Source organism: Gambusia affinis, linkage group LG17 (genome assembly GCF_019740435.1).
Source record: "Gambusia affinis linkage group LG17, SWU_Gaff_1.0, whole genome shotgun sequence".
Taxonomy (NCBI): Eukaryota; Metazoa; Chordata; class Actinopteri; order Cyprinodontiformes; family Poeciliidae; genus Gambusia; species Gambusia affinis.
In genome coordinates this window covers 25,451,738-25,467,296 of record NC_057884.1, presented here as the reverse complement: position 1 = coordinate 25,467,296, position 15,559 = coordinate 25,451,738, and the positions used below count along the sequence as shown (strand labels likewise).

The 15,559-nt window shown below is 47.5% G+C and overlaps 3 protein-coding genes across 3 annotated transcripts; 1 reads left to right on the top strand and 2 right to left on the bottom strand.

The window, feature by feature from the left end:
• Positions 1 to 445: 445 nt before the first annotated feature.
• Positions 446 to 3,358, bottom strand: naif1 (nuclear apoptosis inducing factor 1). Its single transcript, XM_044096041.1, has 3 exons — positions 2,777 to 3,358; positions 1,814 to 1,858; positions 446 to 1,738 (listed from the first exon to the last, which is right to left on the bottom strand). The coding sequence occupies exons 1-3, from the start codon at positions 3,219 to 3,221 to the stop codon at positions 1,188 to 1,190; spliced, it is 1,041 nt and encodes a 346-aa protein (XP_043951976.1). The 5' UTR covers positions 3,222 to 3,358; the 3' UTR covers positions 446 to 1,187.
• Positions 3,359 to 4,040: 682 nt separating this feature from the next.
• Positions 4,041 to 10,889, bottom strand: fpgs (folylpolyglutamate synthase). Its single transcript, XM_044096036.1, has 15 exons — positions 10,684 to 10,889; positions 9,257 to 9,385; positions 9,128 to 9,181; positions 8,960 to 9,024; positions 8,112 to 8,226; positions 7,314 to 7,391; positions 7,181 to 7,242; positions 6,714 to 6,816; positions 6,554 to 6,631; positions 6,333 to 6,480; positions 5,961 to 6,044; positions 5,739 to 5,889; positions 5,590 to 5,665; positions 5,446 to 5,512; positions 4,041 to 5,213 (listed from the first exon to the last, which is right to left on the bottom strand). Exons 1-15 carry the CDS (start codon positions 10,831 to 10,833, stop codon positions 4,846 to 4,848), a joined length of 1,728 nt encoding a protein of 575 aa, XP_043951971.1. The 5' UTR covers positions 10,834 to 10,889; the 3' UTR covers positions 4,041 to 4,845.
• A 799-nt stretch (positions 10,890 to 11,688) lies between these two features.
• On the top strand, positions 11,689 to 14,588 carry cdk9 (cyclin-dependent kinase 9 (CDC2-related kinase)). Its single transcript, XM_044096037.1, has 7 exons — positions 11,689 to 11,776; positions 11,924 to 12,037; positions 12,814 to 12,895; positions 12,981 to 13,071; positions 13,143 to 13,309; positions 13,384 to 13,555; positions 13,751 to 14,588. Exons 1-7 carry the CDS (start codon positions 11,736 to 11,738, stop codon positions 14,263 to 14,265), a joined length of 1,182 nt encoding a protein of 393 aa, XP_043951972.1. The 5' UTR covers positions 11,689 to 11,735; the 3' UTR covers positions 14,266 to 14,588.
• The last annotated feature ends 971 nt before the right edge of the window (positions 14,589 to 15,559 follow it).

Sequence of the window (15,559 nt, the reverse complement as noted above, 5' to 3'; positions counted from 1 at the left end):
TAGCTGAGTGGACCGTGGATATCCACCATCAATCCTCTGGTCTCTCATGTATGAAACCTGTGTGTGTTTTCATGATGTAAGTGCAGATTCATGTCCTTTATTTGTGTTTGTGTTGGTTGTTGGCCCAGGAGGTGATGAATTCCTCGTGTTTCTCTGGCTGCCGACAATGCAGGTGTTTATTCATAATAACTCAGGTTATATTTTATACTTTTCCAGATGTATATTGTTATTGTGAGGGAATTACTGTACATTTCATGTGTTCTGACGGTTTAGTCATTTGTTTGTTTGTTGCATTTAACCGATGGTTCATTTGTGGTGTTGTGGTGCCCTCTGGTGGATTTCTGTGGTGCTGCGGGCCATTTTTCATCTTGTATGTACATGTAGCCTTTTTACTTGCGTGGCTATTAATATGTACCTTTATTGTTTTTCTGTTTCAGATAACCACACACACACACACACATATGAGACATCAATAAGCACCGTTGGAGTCGTTTTATTCCTTCTGACCGAGGAAGATTCGATTGATCAGAGATCTGGAATTAGCGACAAACAGAACGTTCTTCTACAAAACGTTTACAGAAACTGTTGCTCTGGCCTCCAGTTACTCTGATCTTCAGGTTTCTTCTTCTTCTTCTGCATCAGGAGACGTCTGGCGGCCATTTTCCCTCCAGATGTTCACAGCTGTCAGCTGCTGCATCCCCATAGAATAATGCTGCCACCACCATGTTTCACTGTAGGGACGGCCTGGTTTCCTCCAAACTTTGGAGTTAATGTGCAAAAATTTGGAGAAAATTTTTAAATTACTTGGAATGAAGCAAAAAGTGAACAACTAACAACCAGCTGGAGGCTTCATAGCAGCAAACTGACAAACCCGTTTCCATAGCAACGCTCACGCTGATGATGTTACTTCCTCCACACAGAGCTTTTAGCTTTAAAAACCAGAATTCAGATTTTATTTATTAAAAATGATTTAATGTCTTCAGACCCAAACAAAACTGCATTAATGAAAAAACACAGTTTGTAGGGACACAGCGCCCCCAGTGGTGTAACTGCAGCACTGCAGCTTTCTGTCTGTAGCCTGTAAAACCAGGCTGAGCATCAGAACCGGGCCAGAACCGATTGAGAACTGGATCTGGCTCAGGGATTCTCCTCCAGCGGGTCAGAACCGGGTCTGAACCAGCTTTGGGTCAGTGTGTCTCCTCCAGCGGGTCGGGTTGCTGCGCCGATGCAGCAGGACTCTTACACCTGCTCAGTTCTTCCTCTGCGGCGACAGGTGGCGCCCCCGTTGCCCCCGTTGCCGCGGGCGCCGGCTCCGCCCCGCTCTGCAGAAACTTCCTGAGGTCTTTGAGCGCGGGCCGCAGCATCTGGACCAGCGCCAGCAGCGCGGCCTGCGTCCCCTCCAGCGCCTGCGCCTGCCGCTCCTGCGCCAGCGCCTGCGCCTCCTGGCAGCGCCGCATCACCTGCAGCAGCTCGTTCTGCCCCTCCAGGTGCTGCGCGATCTGGCGGATGTGGACGTTGGTGACGCGTTGCTCCTGCAGCAGGCGCGCCGAGTTCAGGGCGATGCGGCTCTTCAGCTCCTGCGGCTTGGCCTGCGGCGGCGGCGGCGTGGCTAGCGACGGCGCCAGCATCTCCACCGGCGTCTCCACGGCGGCCATCATGGCGGGGGCGGAGTCTCCCACGGAGGCGGTGCAGTACTCCACCACGCCGCCGTCCTCCAGGGCGTGGTACGTGGTTTCAGCTGGAGGCGGACGAGAAGGAGAGGTTGAGCTCAGATCTGGACCAGAACCTCAGCGGGTCCGGGACGGGAACTTACCGGTCAGCGGTTTGGGCTCCTCACAGACTGCTGGTCCTGGAAGAGCTGAACAACATGGAGGACGTCAGGTTAGAGCACTGGACGGTCAGCTGGGTTGTGACATCATCACAGATCCACCAATCGGAGCATCTCGTTCAGATCAACACCAGAGCTGACATTTTGGTTTTGGCTCAGAGGATTTTAAAGCATTTTAACTTGAGAATGAAAACATAATCTGGGGAAAAACTGTCAAAGATGGAATATGATGATGATAATACTACTACTACTAATAATAATAATAATAATAAATAATAATTACATTTTTTTTCAGTAATTCAAAAAAATTTCAGTAGAGAAGTTTTTATATATATATATTTAACAGTGATGATTTTTTTGTTTAATCTATTCTGAAATAATCTTTGTTCATGAAAGTTGTCATTTATTGATTTATTAACATAAATTAACTTTAATTTATTCCTGTATATATTTAGTTTGTGTTTTTATCTGTTTATAAATTTGTGATAACCTGTTAACTTACCAACAAGTCTAATCTTATTGAATTTATTTATTTTTAATAAACATCGTCTGATCATCTTTTTATTTTTAAGTCTTTTTCATAATTAATTTTAAATTATTTTTCCTTTTAAAATGCATTTACCAAATTTTTAAAATAAATTTTTTAACAATTTCTCCAATGTTTTTCAAACATTTTACTTTTAAATACAATGTACTAATGAGTGTTTGTTGTAATAGTTTTACTAGTTATTTTAATTAATTTTGGTAACTATCTGATTTTTTAACAGTGTATCCATTTAAAAAAACTTTTAAATTATTATTTAAATGTATTTTCCAATGTTTTTAATTTAATTTTTAAAGTTTTTCAATGTGTTTATGATTTCCAGTCGCTTGTGTTCTTTTTAAATATAATGTATAAATTGTGAGAGTATTTGTGTAGTAGTTGACCTCTGACCCCGTCGTGTTTACCTTCCGTCAGGGTGACGGTGGTCGCGGCGCTCACCGCCACCGGCAGGCTGATCTCCGCCTCCGTGTCCCCGGCCGGTAAGCTGATGATGGTGGCCTCCCCCAGCAGGTTGCAGATCCGCTGCTGCATGGCGGTGAGGATGACCGGGACCGGAGCGCAGTCCGCGGCCGTGCCCTCGATGGCGGCCCGGGCCTGGGCCACCTTCCGGCGGACCTCGGTCTTCATGTCGGACCACTTCTTCTTGACCTCGGGCAGCTCGCGCGGACAGGTGGTGACGGCGTTCACCTTCTTCAGGATGTCCATCCAGGCGTTGTTCTTGGCCATGTGCGTGACTCCCGCGTTGAAGTGGCTCACCAGAGTCTGCTTCTGCTTCTCTATTTCCTCCACGATGATTTCCACCTCCCGCTCCGAGAAATTCATCTTCCTCTTCTTGGCGGCCGAAGCCATACCTGCGGGAGAAGCTCCTGACGGAGGTAAGCGTGCGTAATGTACGCAAAAATAGTACGATTTGCTCACTTTATGAGCGCAGCGTAATGGCTTCCAGAATCGGCTTCTTCTTCCTACAAACAACGCTTACGTTAGCCGGGAACGAAGCCCCGCCCACTGCGCGCCTATTGGCTGAGTGACATGCGAGTACTCATAGTGCTGTGTTCCTATTGGCTAAGGAAGACGCCAGTAACTTTTCAACAGTTGGGCTGGAGAACAACAAAGCAGGAGCATGAAACGTTCTGCACAACAAACACGGTAAAAACTCAGTTCTCACGTTTAAAATTAATTTAAAATTAAATATTAGAAAATGAAAATATTTTAATTCATATTAGCACTGATAACACGATAGAAAATCTTATTCCTGTATAATAATCATTCAATTAAAAGTTTATCTAGTTCTATCAGAAAATAATACAACAAAGTCACAATAATCCTAGAAGCTACAGTCATAAAATATCAGTTACTGTCATCAAATTGGCCTTTATTGTGAAAACTACCAGTGGAAATTAAAGTCCACATCATAAATATATTAAGATGAATTACTTCACATCCCTTTCACAGTAAAATGAATCCACCAAAACCTGTATCATGCAAATTAAATGTGTAATTTAGACTTAATTACAGATCATACTTTCAGCATCAAACTGTTTATGATCCATTTATTGATTAATAAAAAAATCTTGATTTTGGCTTCACGGCTTTAAACTCGTTTTTATTGTTTTCCAGCTGCAGAAACCCAAACAGGAAGAGTTCAAACCGGAAGCAGGAAACCATTTGTTAATTTTAATTATTTTTATTGGCACCATCATCATCAAATAAATCCATAATTTAAACATTTTCTGACATCTTCATTGTAGTCTGACTCCCAAAGGTTTGGAGAGAAATTCATGGAATTAATACATCAATACCGTCGATTGAATCAGATTCAGATAAAAACTGAATGAATATTCATTTATCCTGATGCTTCCGCCTGCAGTACCTCTCACCGCCTGCAGGTGTCAGTACAATCATTTAAATTAAGGCTCATTTAAATCTGATCTGAACCGGATCAGAACCACAACCATCCTCAGTAGTGTTGAAATCTTTCCCACAGAACCGAAACAAAGTAAAAGAGACAGAAACACAGAGACTGGCATCATGAAGGCAGAGGTTCTGGTTCTGCTGGGTCCGGTTCTGCAGCGCCGGCCGGTCCAGCAGAGACCAGTGGTTCATGTAAACAAGTTCAGCTTCAAGTGAGACTCAGAAACCCGAGGCCCGGTCCGATCAGAACCGGGCTCTCACACTGAAAGGACCCTGCTGGAGCTCCTCAACGGGTTCTGGTTCTGAAGGTCAGCTGGGTCACGGTTGGTTCGGTTCTGTTGGGTTTAGACGCAGACCAGGCTGGGTTTGGACCGCTGTGACCCGATGGCACCCAGCAGTCAATCAGTGATCAGAACCACCTGGAAAGTAAAGAAAGTCCAAAACAACAAGACGACCGGTCTGGTGAGAGAGGAGCTTCAGAACCGGGACAGAACCTGGTAATCCACCTGGAAGGTCCAGTTTCACCAAGCCTGGAAGTAAAGCAGCACCGACCCGTCCCAGTCTACCCGTCCTCTGGGTCCAGGTGTTTGAGGACGCCGCCCACCAGGTGCAGGCTGCCGGTCACCAGGATGTGGACGTGTGCGGCGTCCTGAAGCAGCGCCGCCTTGGTGGCCATGCTGGGTGTGACGGGCGGCGCCGTCTGGGCCGGCTCAGTCAGAACCGGGTCTCTTCCCTGGGTGATCCAGCGGAGGGCGCTGAGGATACAGGGGAACACCAGAGAGTCCGCCTTCCTCTCTGCGAGCGGCGCCGGGCTGTCCCGGATCAGCGGTGGCGCCGCGTCCCCGCCGTCGCTAAGGAGACGCCAGCTCCGCTCGTTGTCCAGGCAACAGGTCAGCATGGCCTCCACTGTGACATTGAAGTTCTGCTGGTCTGAGAGGAGACGGGTCCATGTTCAGATATAAACACTAAAGTTCTGCTGGACCAGCTGGCAGAACCGGTCCAGCAGAACGAGAAGACAGCCAGAACTGAACGGTTCCCCGAACAACTGAACGGTTCCCCGAACAACTGAACGGTTCCCCGAACAACTGAACGGTTCCCCGAACAACTGAACGGTTCCCCGAACAACTGAACTGTTCGTTCAGCAGCAGACTGCGGCTCTGACCTGCGTTGCCGGTGGCGACGGTTTCGGCGATGTTGGGGCAGAACACGGCCAAGTCGAAGTGACACGGCTGGAGGAGAGAGGAGAGAGGTTGCCGTTAGTCCACCTGGACCCGGTCCAGTTCTGTCCGACTCGGTTCTGACTCACCAGCAGCAGCTTCAGCATGGCGGCACTGTCCCTCTGGCCGGTGGAGTTGAACAGCAGAACCCGGACAACGGCTCCCCTGAAACACAGCAGCAGGTCAATGGGAACATCTTCACACAGACCCGGGTCGGTACCGGTCCGGTCCGGCTCACCTGGCGCCGCTCTGGGACTGGGCGGCGGCCTCCTGGAACCACTGGATGCAGGCCTGCATGCTGCGGTGGGTGTGGGCTCCGTCCAGGAAGTAGGTCAGCGCGCCGCGCCGTAGCGTCTGGTTCCGGCCGGCCCAATGCGTGTCCGCCAGACCTGGAACCAATCGCAGGAACCGTGACTCGGTGCCGATCCTACGAGTCCGACCTTACGGTTCCGGGACTCACCTTTCACCATGGTGGCGCCGGGCCGAAAGGAGTCGGCCTGCAATACGGAGCTGCTGTCCGGATCAGGGAGGGCGGGGCTTGAATCTGCAGAAACAGGAAGTCAAAACGGGCTTTCCCACACAGAACCTCTAGACCAGAACCTCTCATATAGTTTGGGTTTGGGGGTCTTTATTCTTGATAAACTAGCCTCCGGTCACCAGGTGGCAGCAGAGCTCAAACTAACCCGGCTGACAGATGGAGAATGTCGGCAGAGCAAATAAAGCAAAAAAAAAAAAAACATTTGAAAAATAAATTCATAATTTTACAAGAAAACTAATTTTAATGAGAATAAACTGTGATGTCATCAAAGTCCTATTTCCTCCTCTGCCTCACCTGGGCCACACCTCCTCTGCAGCCAGGTGTGGCAGAGCTGCAGGGCCAGCGACGCGTTGGAGCGCTGGTGCTGACCCGCCAGGCCCAGCTGCAGCGCTCCGGACTCCGTCTGGTACCGGTCAAGGTCCGGACAGACCCGCAGCCGACACTGCAACGGCAGACAGGAAGATGTGAGGTTGATGGCCGGCGGCGGCGCCGACCTGCCGGACCCGGACACTCACCTGAATCTCTCTGGCCCGGTCCCTCAGAACCGCCATGGCTTCCTGCGGCTGCCGGACCGTGAATGCGGGAACGCCCGGCTACACAAACGAGAAAAACCCCAGAGTGAAGAACCGGACCTGGAGTCTGGTCCTTCCTGGACCCGACCAGAACCAGACGCACCTTGAGGATTCCCGCTTTCTGCCAGGCGATCTTCTCGATGGTGTCGCCCAAAATCTGGGTGTGGTCGATTCCTAGAGAGGCGATGCCACAGACCCACGGCCTCCTGGGAACGCACAGGTCAGTGAGCGGCTGGAGCACAACACCAGAACCAGAACCAGGAACTAAACCAGAACCCAACATCTACCCTGTCCCAATGCTTTCTACCCAAGAAACTGGACAGAGCTAAGCTAAGCTAAACTATGCCAAGCCACACCAAGCTAAGCTATACAAGACAAAGCTAAGCTATGCTAAACTACACTAAGCTAACGTATATGTCAAACTCCAGAACTCAACAACAGAACCAAACATCTACCCTGTCCTGATACTGACAGGCGCTAAGCTACGCTACACCAAGCTAAATGAAACTAAGCTAATATTGTACAATACTTGGGACGGATGGCTTCCAGCCTTAAAGTGACGGTGTCCACCTGACAACGTTGGTGCAGTCGTACGCTCCTCCGATCCCGACTTCGATGATGGCCAAGTCCACCTGAACGAAAGCAGCCAATCAGATGCAGCGATGGGAAGCAGCCAATCAGATGTTGCGTGGCGGGAGCTCACCTTCTCCTGGAGGAAAACGTGGAACGCCAAGATTGTGAGGAACCGGAAGTACGCCGGCATCGTCCCTCCGTGAGCCTCCTGAGGTCAGAGGTCAGAATCAACTTACTAAGTAAATGACACGCAGGACTTCAAGCCCACACCATCAACCCTCCACCACCGTGCCTCAGGCATTAAAAACTGTTTTGATGGGATTTTGTTCATATTTTACAGTATCGTTGACTGTTTCTTCAGTCTTACTGAACTGTAGCCATTTTCACCTGTATGAAGTGTAAACATTGAGTTTGGGGGCGTGGCCAGCAACAGTTCATTTGCATAAAAAGAGCGCTGACAATAACTGAAAAAAATGCAGAACGGACGAGGTGAAACCTCATTATCTGAGTTTGTTAAAAACAATGAAAAGAACATGTTCAGTAACCATGGAGACCAATCCTAACCTAGATTAAAGGAACCATTAATCAGATGTATGGTAAAATGGTGATTTTTGGCCCTTTGGGTTTGCCATACATCACACACAGTCACCATCAAAACGCAAAGTGAGGCCTGAACGTCTCCAATAAGCCAGCCTGCGGAGTCACATGGAGGTCACGCTCTGCCCCACACCAGCCTCATTAACTGGTTCCTCCTGCCTGGAACTGGGCCCAGTGCGGAGCGGAGCGGACCAATCGGACCATTTCATTCTGATCTGCAGGTCAAACACTGAAAACTCTGACTTTCTCTCTGGTCTGTAAAAGCATCATCCAGCAGCTCTGATTGTGAGTTAATAGGCCGGGTTCTGGTTCTGGTTCTGGTCGGCCTCACCTTGGTCTCATCCAGCCGTCCGTAGACCTGCCAGAAGTATTTGGTGAAAAGCTCGCTGCTGATTGGCCGGCCGTCGATGCGGATCCTCTCCCTCACCTGGACCAGGTGGGGCGAGCTGCAGGAAACAGGAAGTCAGAGCAGAACGTCGTCCAATCAGAGGCCTTCGCTCAACCAAAACATTAACCTGCTTCACCAAAACCTGGACTGGAAACCTTCAGCAAACTGGAACATCCAGCTGGAAACCAGTCAGACCTGGAGCTGCTGGTAGCAGGAAGCGCTCCAGTTTAAACTGGTTCTGCCACAGCTGTGAACCCAAACGGTTCTGAAGAACCTCTGGAGTCAGCGTGAAGCCTGGCAGAGGCAGCATCATGCTGTGGGCAGCGTTATTCTAAATCTGGTTCATTTGCAGTAAAACTTGACTAAAGTAATAAATAAATGATAGAAAGCAAATAAACTGATGAAAATAAAATACTAATTAATAAATTGTTAGATTAATCTATGAAGACAAACATAAATTTATAAACTTGGTAAATAAAATAAATAGAATGATGTCCTAAATGATAAATTAAGTAAATATATTGACAACAAATGCTGAACCAAATAATATATATATATATATATATATAAGTACATAAATGTATAAATAAAATTAAAAAGTAAATAAACTGATAAACTTACATAAAATTATAGATCAATAAACAGATCAAATGAATGTAATTTTATTTTAAATGCCAAAAAAGTTCAATGTTTTGTTATATTTGACAATTATTTGAAAACAATATAATATTTTTATAGTGTTAATGTCGGTTTGTTCTGAACCCGGACCGGACTCACCGGACCGGACTCACCTGTAGAACCCGGTCCGGAAGCCGTAGGCTCTGAGGATCCGCTCCGTAAACGCGCAGGTGGATCCCTGGAAGACAGAGCAGCTGGGGTCAGAGGTCAGAGCGGCTGGGGTCAGAGGTCAGAACATCTGGGGTCAGAGGTCAGGGCGTGCCGGCCCTTTAAGGCCTCACCTTGCCCTTGGTCCCCGTGACGTGGATGATGTTGAGGTGATCCAGCTGCTCCACCTGAAAAGCACACAGAGGGTCAGCCTGAAGCAGCAGAGCAGATTCAGGTTCTGGTTCTGGTTCTGGCGGACCCACCGTGAGCCCGGCCCGCTCCAGGAAGCCCGGCATGGCCAGCAGCTGCTGCTGGGGGTCTCTCTGCCCGCTGCGGGTCTGCTGCAGGACGCTGGCGTTGCTCTGCAGCGTGTTCAGGGTCCAGATGGCGTCCTGCAACAGGAAGTAGGTCTGATGACATCCTGACCCGGAAACACAGGCAGAACCAACGACCCAAACCCAACATGGAGCAGAGCTGAACTAATCCACTGGCTCAGCCACTGGTGGTGGCAGCATCATGCTGGGGGAGGAGGGCTAGAGCTGAACCCCGTTAGCAGCAGAGACTGTAAAGTTCGTCTTACTGAAATTTCCCACGCTCATTGAAGGCAGCACTGGCAAAAGCAGCGCAGGTTGTGAAGTTCTGCTAAGCTAACGCTAGCTGGTCTGGTTGTCTGTCTGGGAGGACAGACGATAGGCGACAAATGGACCTGATTGTTTAGGACTAAAATCTGTTTCCATGGTAACAGCACTCCACAACAGGCGTGTTTCTGTCGGCCTCATTATTTCATGTTGGTGAACTTTGTGCCGCATCAAAGTTCAGAGGAGGGAGTGAAGCACAACCAGCTGCTGCTGCCAACAACAAAGGAGTGAACATTTTGTCACCAGCAGGTTCTGGTGCCGCTGACCCAAAACCAGACCGGTTCTGATCACATGAACACAATCAATGCTGCGCGTCGCTCAGAGCGGAAGGTTCAAGGGTTTGGCTAAAAAACTGAAACCTCCTGTGTTTAACTCTGAGTCAGGTTTAATTTAGTCGTCATATTCATAATATTTAAACACATTGATGCTTGAATATGAATGTTTCTGTAACCCTCTGGGTTTCCAGACTGTCAGCTCCCATCTGGACCTTTAGGACGGGGAGGCTGGAACTTCCTGTGTTATCCAATCATTGTTCTGTTTTCACATTGCTTCTAGAATCTAACAGATCCAAACCAAATCTAAACACACCTGAACAGAATGAACACAGCCACGTGTCCCACTGAAACGGTTCAGCATTAATCTGGCTCCTAGTGCTGAACTGGTTCATGTGTTGAAGTGGCCTAGTCAAAGTGCATACCTGACTCCAGTTCAGAATCTGAGTGTTGCAGCTACATCCAGTCTGACTGCGCTGCAGATGCTTTAGTCTGAAAAATGGACCAAGACGTCCAATCAGAACCGGTTCTGTAGTAGCACCTCCTTCTACTGACCAGGACCAGGACTCCACATGTCCAGCTGTACTTTGACCCAGTGGACCGCGGCACCAGCCGGCCTCCATTAGCTTTCTGCTGTTCTCCCAGTATCACTAACTGGGCCCATGTTTGTCTCTTCAACCCGGTGCGAAGTTACGGTTCGGTTCAAACTTATCAAACTGCCGCTGGCCGAGCTAACTAGCTAGCCGCGCCTGGAGGCGCCGCGCCGTGCCGCCTCCCTACCTGGTACTCCATGCCGGGGAAGTGAGGAGCTGCCTGGGTGCTGTGGTTCCGGACGGCCCAGCTCGCCAACCTGAACACCGAGTCCCGTTCACTGCACGAGGCGCCAAACGCCGACTGCCGCTGCAGCACGCGCAGCAGACACGCCATCATGAGGCGGTGGGAGTCACAGGAAGCCACGACCAAATATGGGAGGGCCCTTTCAAATGCGCAATGACGTCCAGAGACGCTCCTTCTACTTTTTAGGTTTATTTTCTGGACGTAAGCGCGTTACAGTCAAAATATGAACCATAAAGTATGAAATATATGTTCAAACTGAACTGATTTACAAAATCAAAAAGCAAAATGAATAAAACAGGCATACTGTCAATCAACTGCGCATTTAAAATGTTCTTATTGAGCGAAATTTTATTCCAAAGCTCCAATAATAAATAAATTACATAATAAAAAGGAATAAATGAAATACTAACAGTTTGAAAAAGGAGGTCAATGCGTATTCTACAACTCTAGTTGAAAGTTGGATAACAAATAATTAAAGCATTAAACAATTTGATAACTGGAGAAAATATTGATTTAAAAATGTATATAAAAAGCTTGACATTTTAGTAAATAAATAACTTCACAAAAATATGATAAATCTATAAATAAATAATACAGAATTAATATATATATTCATTTAAAATTTACATTTTAAATAATAGTGGTGGAGTAAATGACAAAAATGGATTAAAATAAATAAAAAATTTCTAATCAGATCTGTTAACTAACTAACTAACTATATATATATATAATAATAATGGATGCAATTCCTAATATTATTTGATTAAACGACAGATTTAATAGGTTAAAGGATTAATGGATAAATTCAACAAATAACCAATTTAAAGGACTAACTTCTTACCATGAAAAGCTAAATTCAAAGCAGTAACTGGTCGTTACTGTTTATATTACAGGTTGTAATTGCAGCCTGTCTCCAGCTGGTGGCGGTAGTACTCCGGGTTTTTATTTGATCATTCGCTAGATTAAACCAAAGAAGAGCCACTTCCGGTGTCGAAATGCAGCGAGAGAAAACAAGCAACGCCACTGCGGCTGAAAAGTGAGAATTTCTCTCATTTTCTCTCAATAATGTTCTTCAGTTATTGTTCTGACTCATTAATTGAGATGTTTATATTGTGCCCAGCTCTCTGTTCAGCCAAAAAGGCTTCAGATTGAGGTGAAAAACGGCTTTTATTTCCCTCCGCAGGCCCGACCGGGAGGCCGCCATCATGTCCAAATACTACGACGGAGTGGAGTTCCCGTTTTGCGACGAGTTCTCCAAGTATGAGAAGATGGCCAAGATCGGACAGGGAACCTTTGGGTGAGCAACATGATCAGCTTTTCATTGTTGGCTTCAGAAAATGATTGGAATTAGCTTCCGACCCAGAACCTAAAGGTCCACTTCTGCTGTTTTAGGTAATATGCACCTGAGATTAATCGGACCTGAGCTAACTTGGTTTAAACTTAACCAGTATTTTTTAAAGTGCGTTTTCTGATAAGTTAAACCTTCAAAAACAGGAGATTTTTTGAAGTGATCCTGGTTGAATCGAACCCACAACCACAGAGAGAGCATCACTTCGACATATTTTACTGTAGTGAAAGTAAGAGGTAAAAGATCGGATCTGACATTTAAAAAATGTCATCAGACAAACAAAAATATGCAAATTATTTAAAACATATATTTTACTTCCAGTGAGGCGGTTGGTGTTTGCCGTTTCTACTTGATCTCCAAAAAGACAAACGGGAAAATATCAACAAAGCTGCTGTAGAAACAAGAGGTCTCACTTCCGCATTAACTGTCTGATCCTTGTTTGGTTGAAACTCACAGAGGATCCAGACATTTTACTGAAGGAAAAGTAAAAAGTCTGATGTGGTCAAAGTAACAGTCAGTGGATGTTAATCAGCTCTCTGTTAATCTGTCCAGTCGGACCTGGACTGGGTGGTTCTGCCTTCAGTCTGGGTTCTTTAAAAACCACATTTTAGTTCATATAAATCTCATACCCCACATCAGGTGAGCTGTGTTCATATTTTTCTGGAGGTTCTGTAGAACCTTCCCGAACTCAGGATCATCTGTGATCGTTTGGTTCTGTCTGACAGGGAAGTGTTCAAGGCCAAGCACCGGCAGACCGGGAAGAAGGTCGCTCTGAAGAAGGTTCTGATGGAGAACGAGAAGGAAGGGGTGAGAAACCGGACTCTGACCCGGGTCCTACTGGGTTCTACTGACCTGAAATGAATTCTGACCCGTTCTGACCCGGTTCCTCCAGTTCCCCATCACGGCTCTGAGGGAGATCAAAATCCTGCAGCTGCTGAAGCACGAGAACGTGGTGAACCTGATCGAGATCTGCAGAACCAAAGGTTGGTCCTCCAGGTCTGGTACCGGCCCGACCCGCATTCAGAGCTCTCACGGTTCCGTGTGTTTGGCCCAGCGACCCAGTTCAACCGCTACAAGGGCTCCATCTACCTGGTGTTTGACTTCTGTGAACACGACCTGGCCGGCCTGCTGAGCAACGCCAACGTCAAGTTCACTCTGGCCGAGATCAAGAAGGTGATGCAGATGCTGCTCAACGGCCTCTACTACATCCACCGGAACAAGGTGAGCCCGGCCCGGTTCTGCTTCTGGTTCTGGTTCTGGACCTGACGTCTGCTAAAGTTCCGGTTCTGCCTCAGATTCTGCACAGAGACATGAAGGCGGCCAACGTCCTGATCACCAGAGACGGAGTCCTGAAGCTGGCTGACTTCGGCCTGGCCCGGGCCTTCAGCCTGGCCAAGAACAGCCAGGGGAACCGCTACACCAACCGGGTCGTCACGCTGTGGTACCGGCCGCCGGAGCTGCTGCTGGGTGAGAGACTACATGCTGGTTCTGGTTCCATACAGAAATGTTTGTTGTGGTAAAAAAAAAAAAAAAACTGTATTAAATGCCAGGTTTTGATGTATTGAGTACATAGAAACAGCAGGGGGAGCTGTTTGTGTATTTTGGTCATTAGTCCAGCAGGGGGCGCTGTGTTTGCTGACTCTCTGGCTGTTTCCCCTCCAGGAGAGCGGGACTACGGGCCGCCCATCGACCTGTGGGGGGCAGGCTGCATCATGGCGGAGATGTGGACCCGCAGCCCCATCATGCAGGGCAACACGGAGCAGCACCAGCTGACCCTCATCAGCCAGCTGTGCGGCTCCATCACGGCCGAGGCCTGGCCCGCCGTGGACAAGAAGTACGAGCTGTACCAGAAGATGGAGCTGCCCAAGGGCCAGAAGAGGAAGGTCAAGGATCGGCTAAAGGCCTACGTCAAGGACGCGTACGCTCTGGACCTGATTGACAAGCTGCTGGTTCTGGACCCGGCCCAGCGGGTCGACAGCGATGACGCCCTCAACCACGACTTCTTCTGGTCCGACCCCATGCCCTCCGACCTCAAGAACATGCTGTCCACACACAACACATCCATGTTCGAGTACCTGGCCCCGCCCCGGCGCAGGGGCCACATGCCGCAGCAGCAGCCCAACCAGAACCGGAACCCGGCCACCACCAGTCAGACCGAGTTCGACCGGGTCTTCTAGCCAGATCCGGAACCAGACAGACACTCTTAGTGACATTTCCTGCAGGATCGTCCTGCTTGTTACGTTTACCTTCAGGACGTTTGGGTTGACCCAGAGTCCTGCTGACGTTTGGTTTGACCCGGTTCTGGACCGGTCCGTCAGCCGCGCTCCATGAAAAGACGTTTAGTTTTAACGATCCTGTTCAGTCCAGGAGGGAAACTGCTCTTGGTTCTGATCGGTTCCAGCTGGACCTGCCTCAGGTTATTTATAGGAACGAGTCAAATTAGTTCTGAGTGGTCCACTGGGCCGGAACCACACACTAATAAAATGTGTTTTTTCATAAACTTGTTCGTCATTTTGTTTGAGGGTCAGGAGGAACCAAAGAGGAACATTCTGGACCTGAAACCGGGTCTGTGATGCTGCAGTGGCGCCGCCTGGCCTCTAGATGGCAGCAGACAACTTTAGGAAACCAGCAGAAATGAATGTTCATTTATTTTAGTGGTTTAGTGACATATTAAACTACAGTTTGTAGGTAGGTACACAGATTAAATAAACTTAAATAAAGCTGAACCGGGACAGAACCAGAATCTAACATTTAATCGAGTAATAAAATGTAACATCATGGATGGATACACAACTCTACAATTGTTTTTATTTTGTTATTGAAATGGTAAAATGTGACTCAAATGTTGAAATATAAAGAACAACTCCCAAATACTGCAAACTATCCACCAGATCAATGGCAACATTATTTAATACTCATTTTAGATCTTGACGTCACGATGTTCAGCGGCCCACTCCGTCATGACACCGGAAGTCAAAACAACCTGTGCGCTTGAACTGCAAAGCTTATCAAGAAACGGCTTTCGCCCAATATGGCTTTTATTTAGTGATTTCAGTGTAAAAATGCTCGCAGTGCCGTGGGTCGGCAAACCAAACGGCATTTTTTGTAAACAAAGGAAAGAAGATGTCGATGATAGCCGTCAGCCACACGGAGCGGCCGCCCTGTTCACGGACATTGTTTCCAAGGTAAGATTAACGTTCATAAACCAAACTGGTGAGTAAAACTAGCGAGATGCGACCAAATATTGCATTAGGAAAATGGTACCTCACCATGTGGAAAGGGAAATATGTCGGTAAATAATTAGCGGCCATTATAGCAATATTAATATCGGTTAGCTGCTCTAGTACCAATATTATTATTATATATTATTATTATAATTAATAATATTATTATATTATTATGGTTAACTTTCCTTGTTCCGTCGCTGTTCACCATGAAGACTAGCAATGGCGGCGTCCTGGGTCTGTTTAG

Coding starts and splice junctions, on each gene's coding strand:
- naif1 (XM_044096041.1), bottom strand. CDS start 3,221: ATGGCTTCGGCCGCCAAGAAGAGGAAGATGAATTTCTCGGAGCGGGAG. Junction 1,859..2,776: donor CACCGTCACCCTGACGGAAG/GTAAACACGACG, acceptor CATGTTGTTCAG/CTCTTCCAGGACCAGCAGTC. Junction 1,739..1,813: donor GGAGCCCAAACCGCTGACCG/GTAAGTTCCCGT, acceptor GTCCGCCTCCAG/CTGAAACCACGTACCACGCC.
- fpgs (XM_044096036.1), bottom strand. CDS start 10,833: ATGATGGCGTGTCTGCTGCGCGTGCTGCAGCGGCAGTCGGCGTTTGGC. Junction 6,045..6,332: donor GCAGAGGAGGTGTGGCCCAG/GTGAGGCAGAGG, acceptor CTGTTTCTGCAG/ATTCAAGCCCCGCCCTCCCT. Junction 5,890..5,960: donor CGGCGCCACCATGGTGAAAG/GTGAGTCCCGGA, acceptor GATTGGTTCCAG/GTCTGGCGGACACGCATTGG.
- cdk9 (XM_044096037.1), top strand. CDS start 11,736: ATGCAGCGAGAGAAAACAAGCAACGCCACTGCGGCTGAAAA. Junction 13,072..13,142: donor CGAGATCTGCAGAACCAAAG/GTTGGTCCTCCA, acceptor TGTTTGGCCCAG/CGACCCAGTTCAACCGCTAC. Junction 13,556..13,750: donor GCCGCCGGAGCTGCTGCTGG/GTGAGAGACTAC, acceptor TTTCCCCTCCAG/GAGAGCGGGACTACGGGCCG.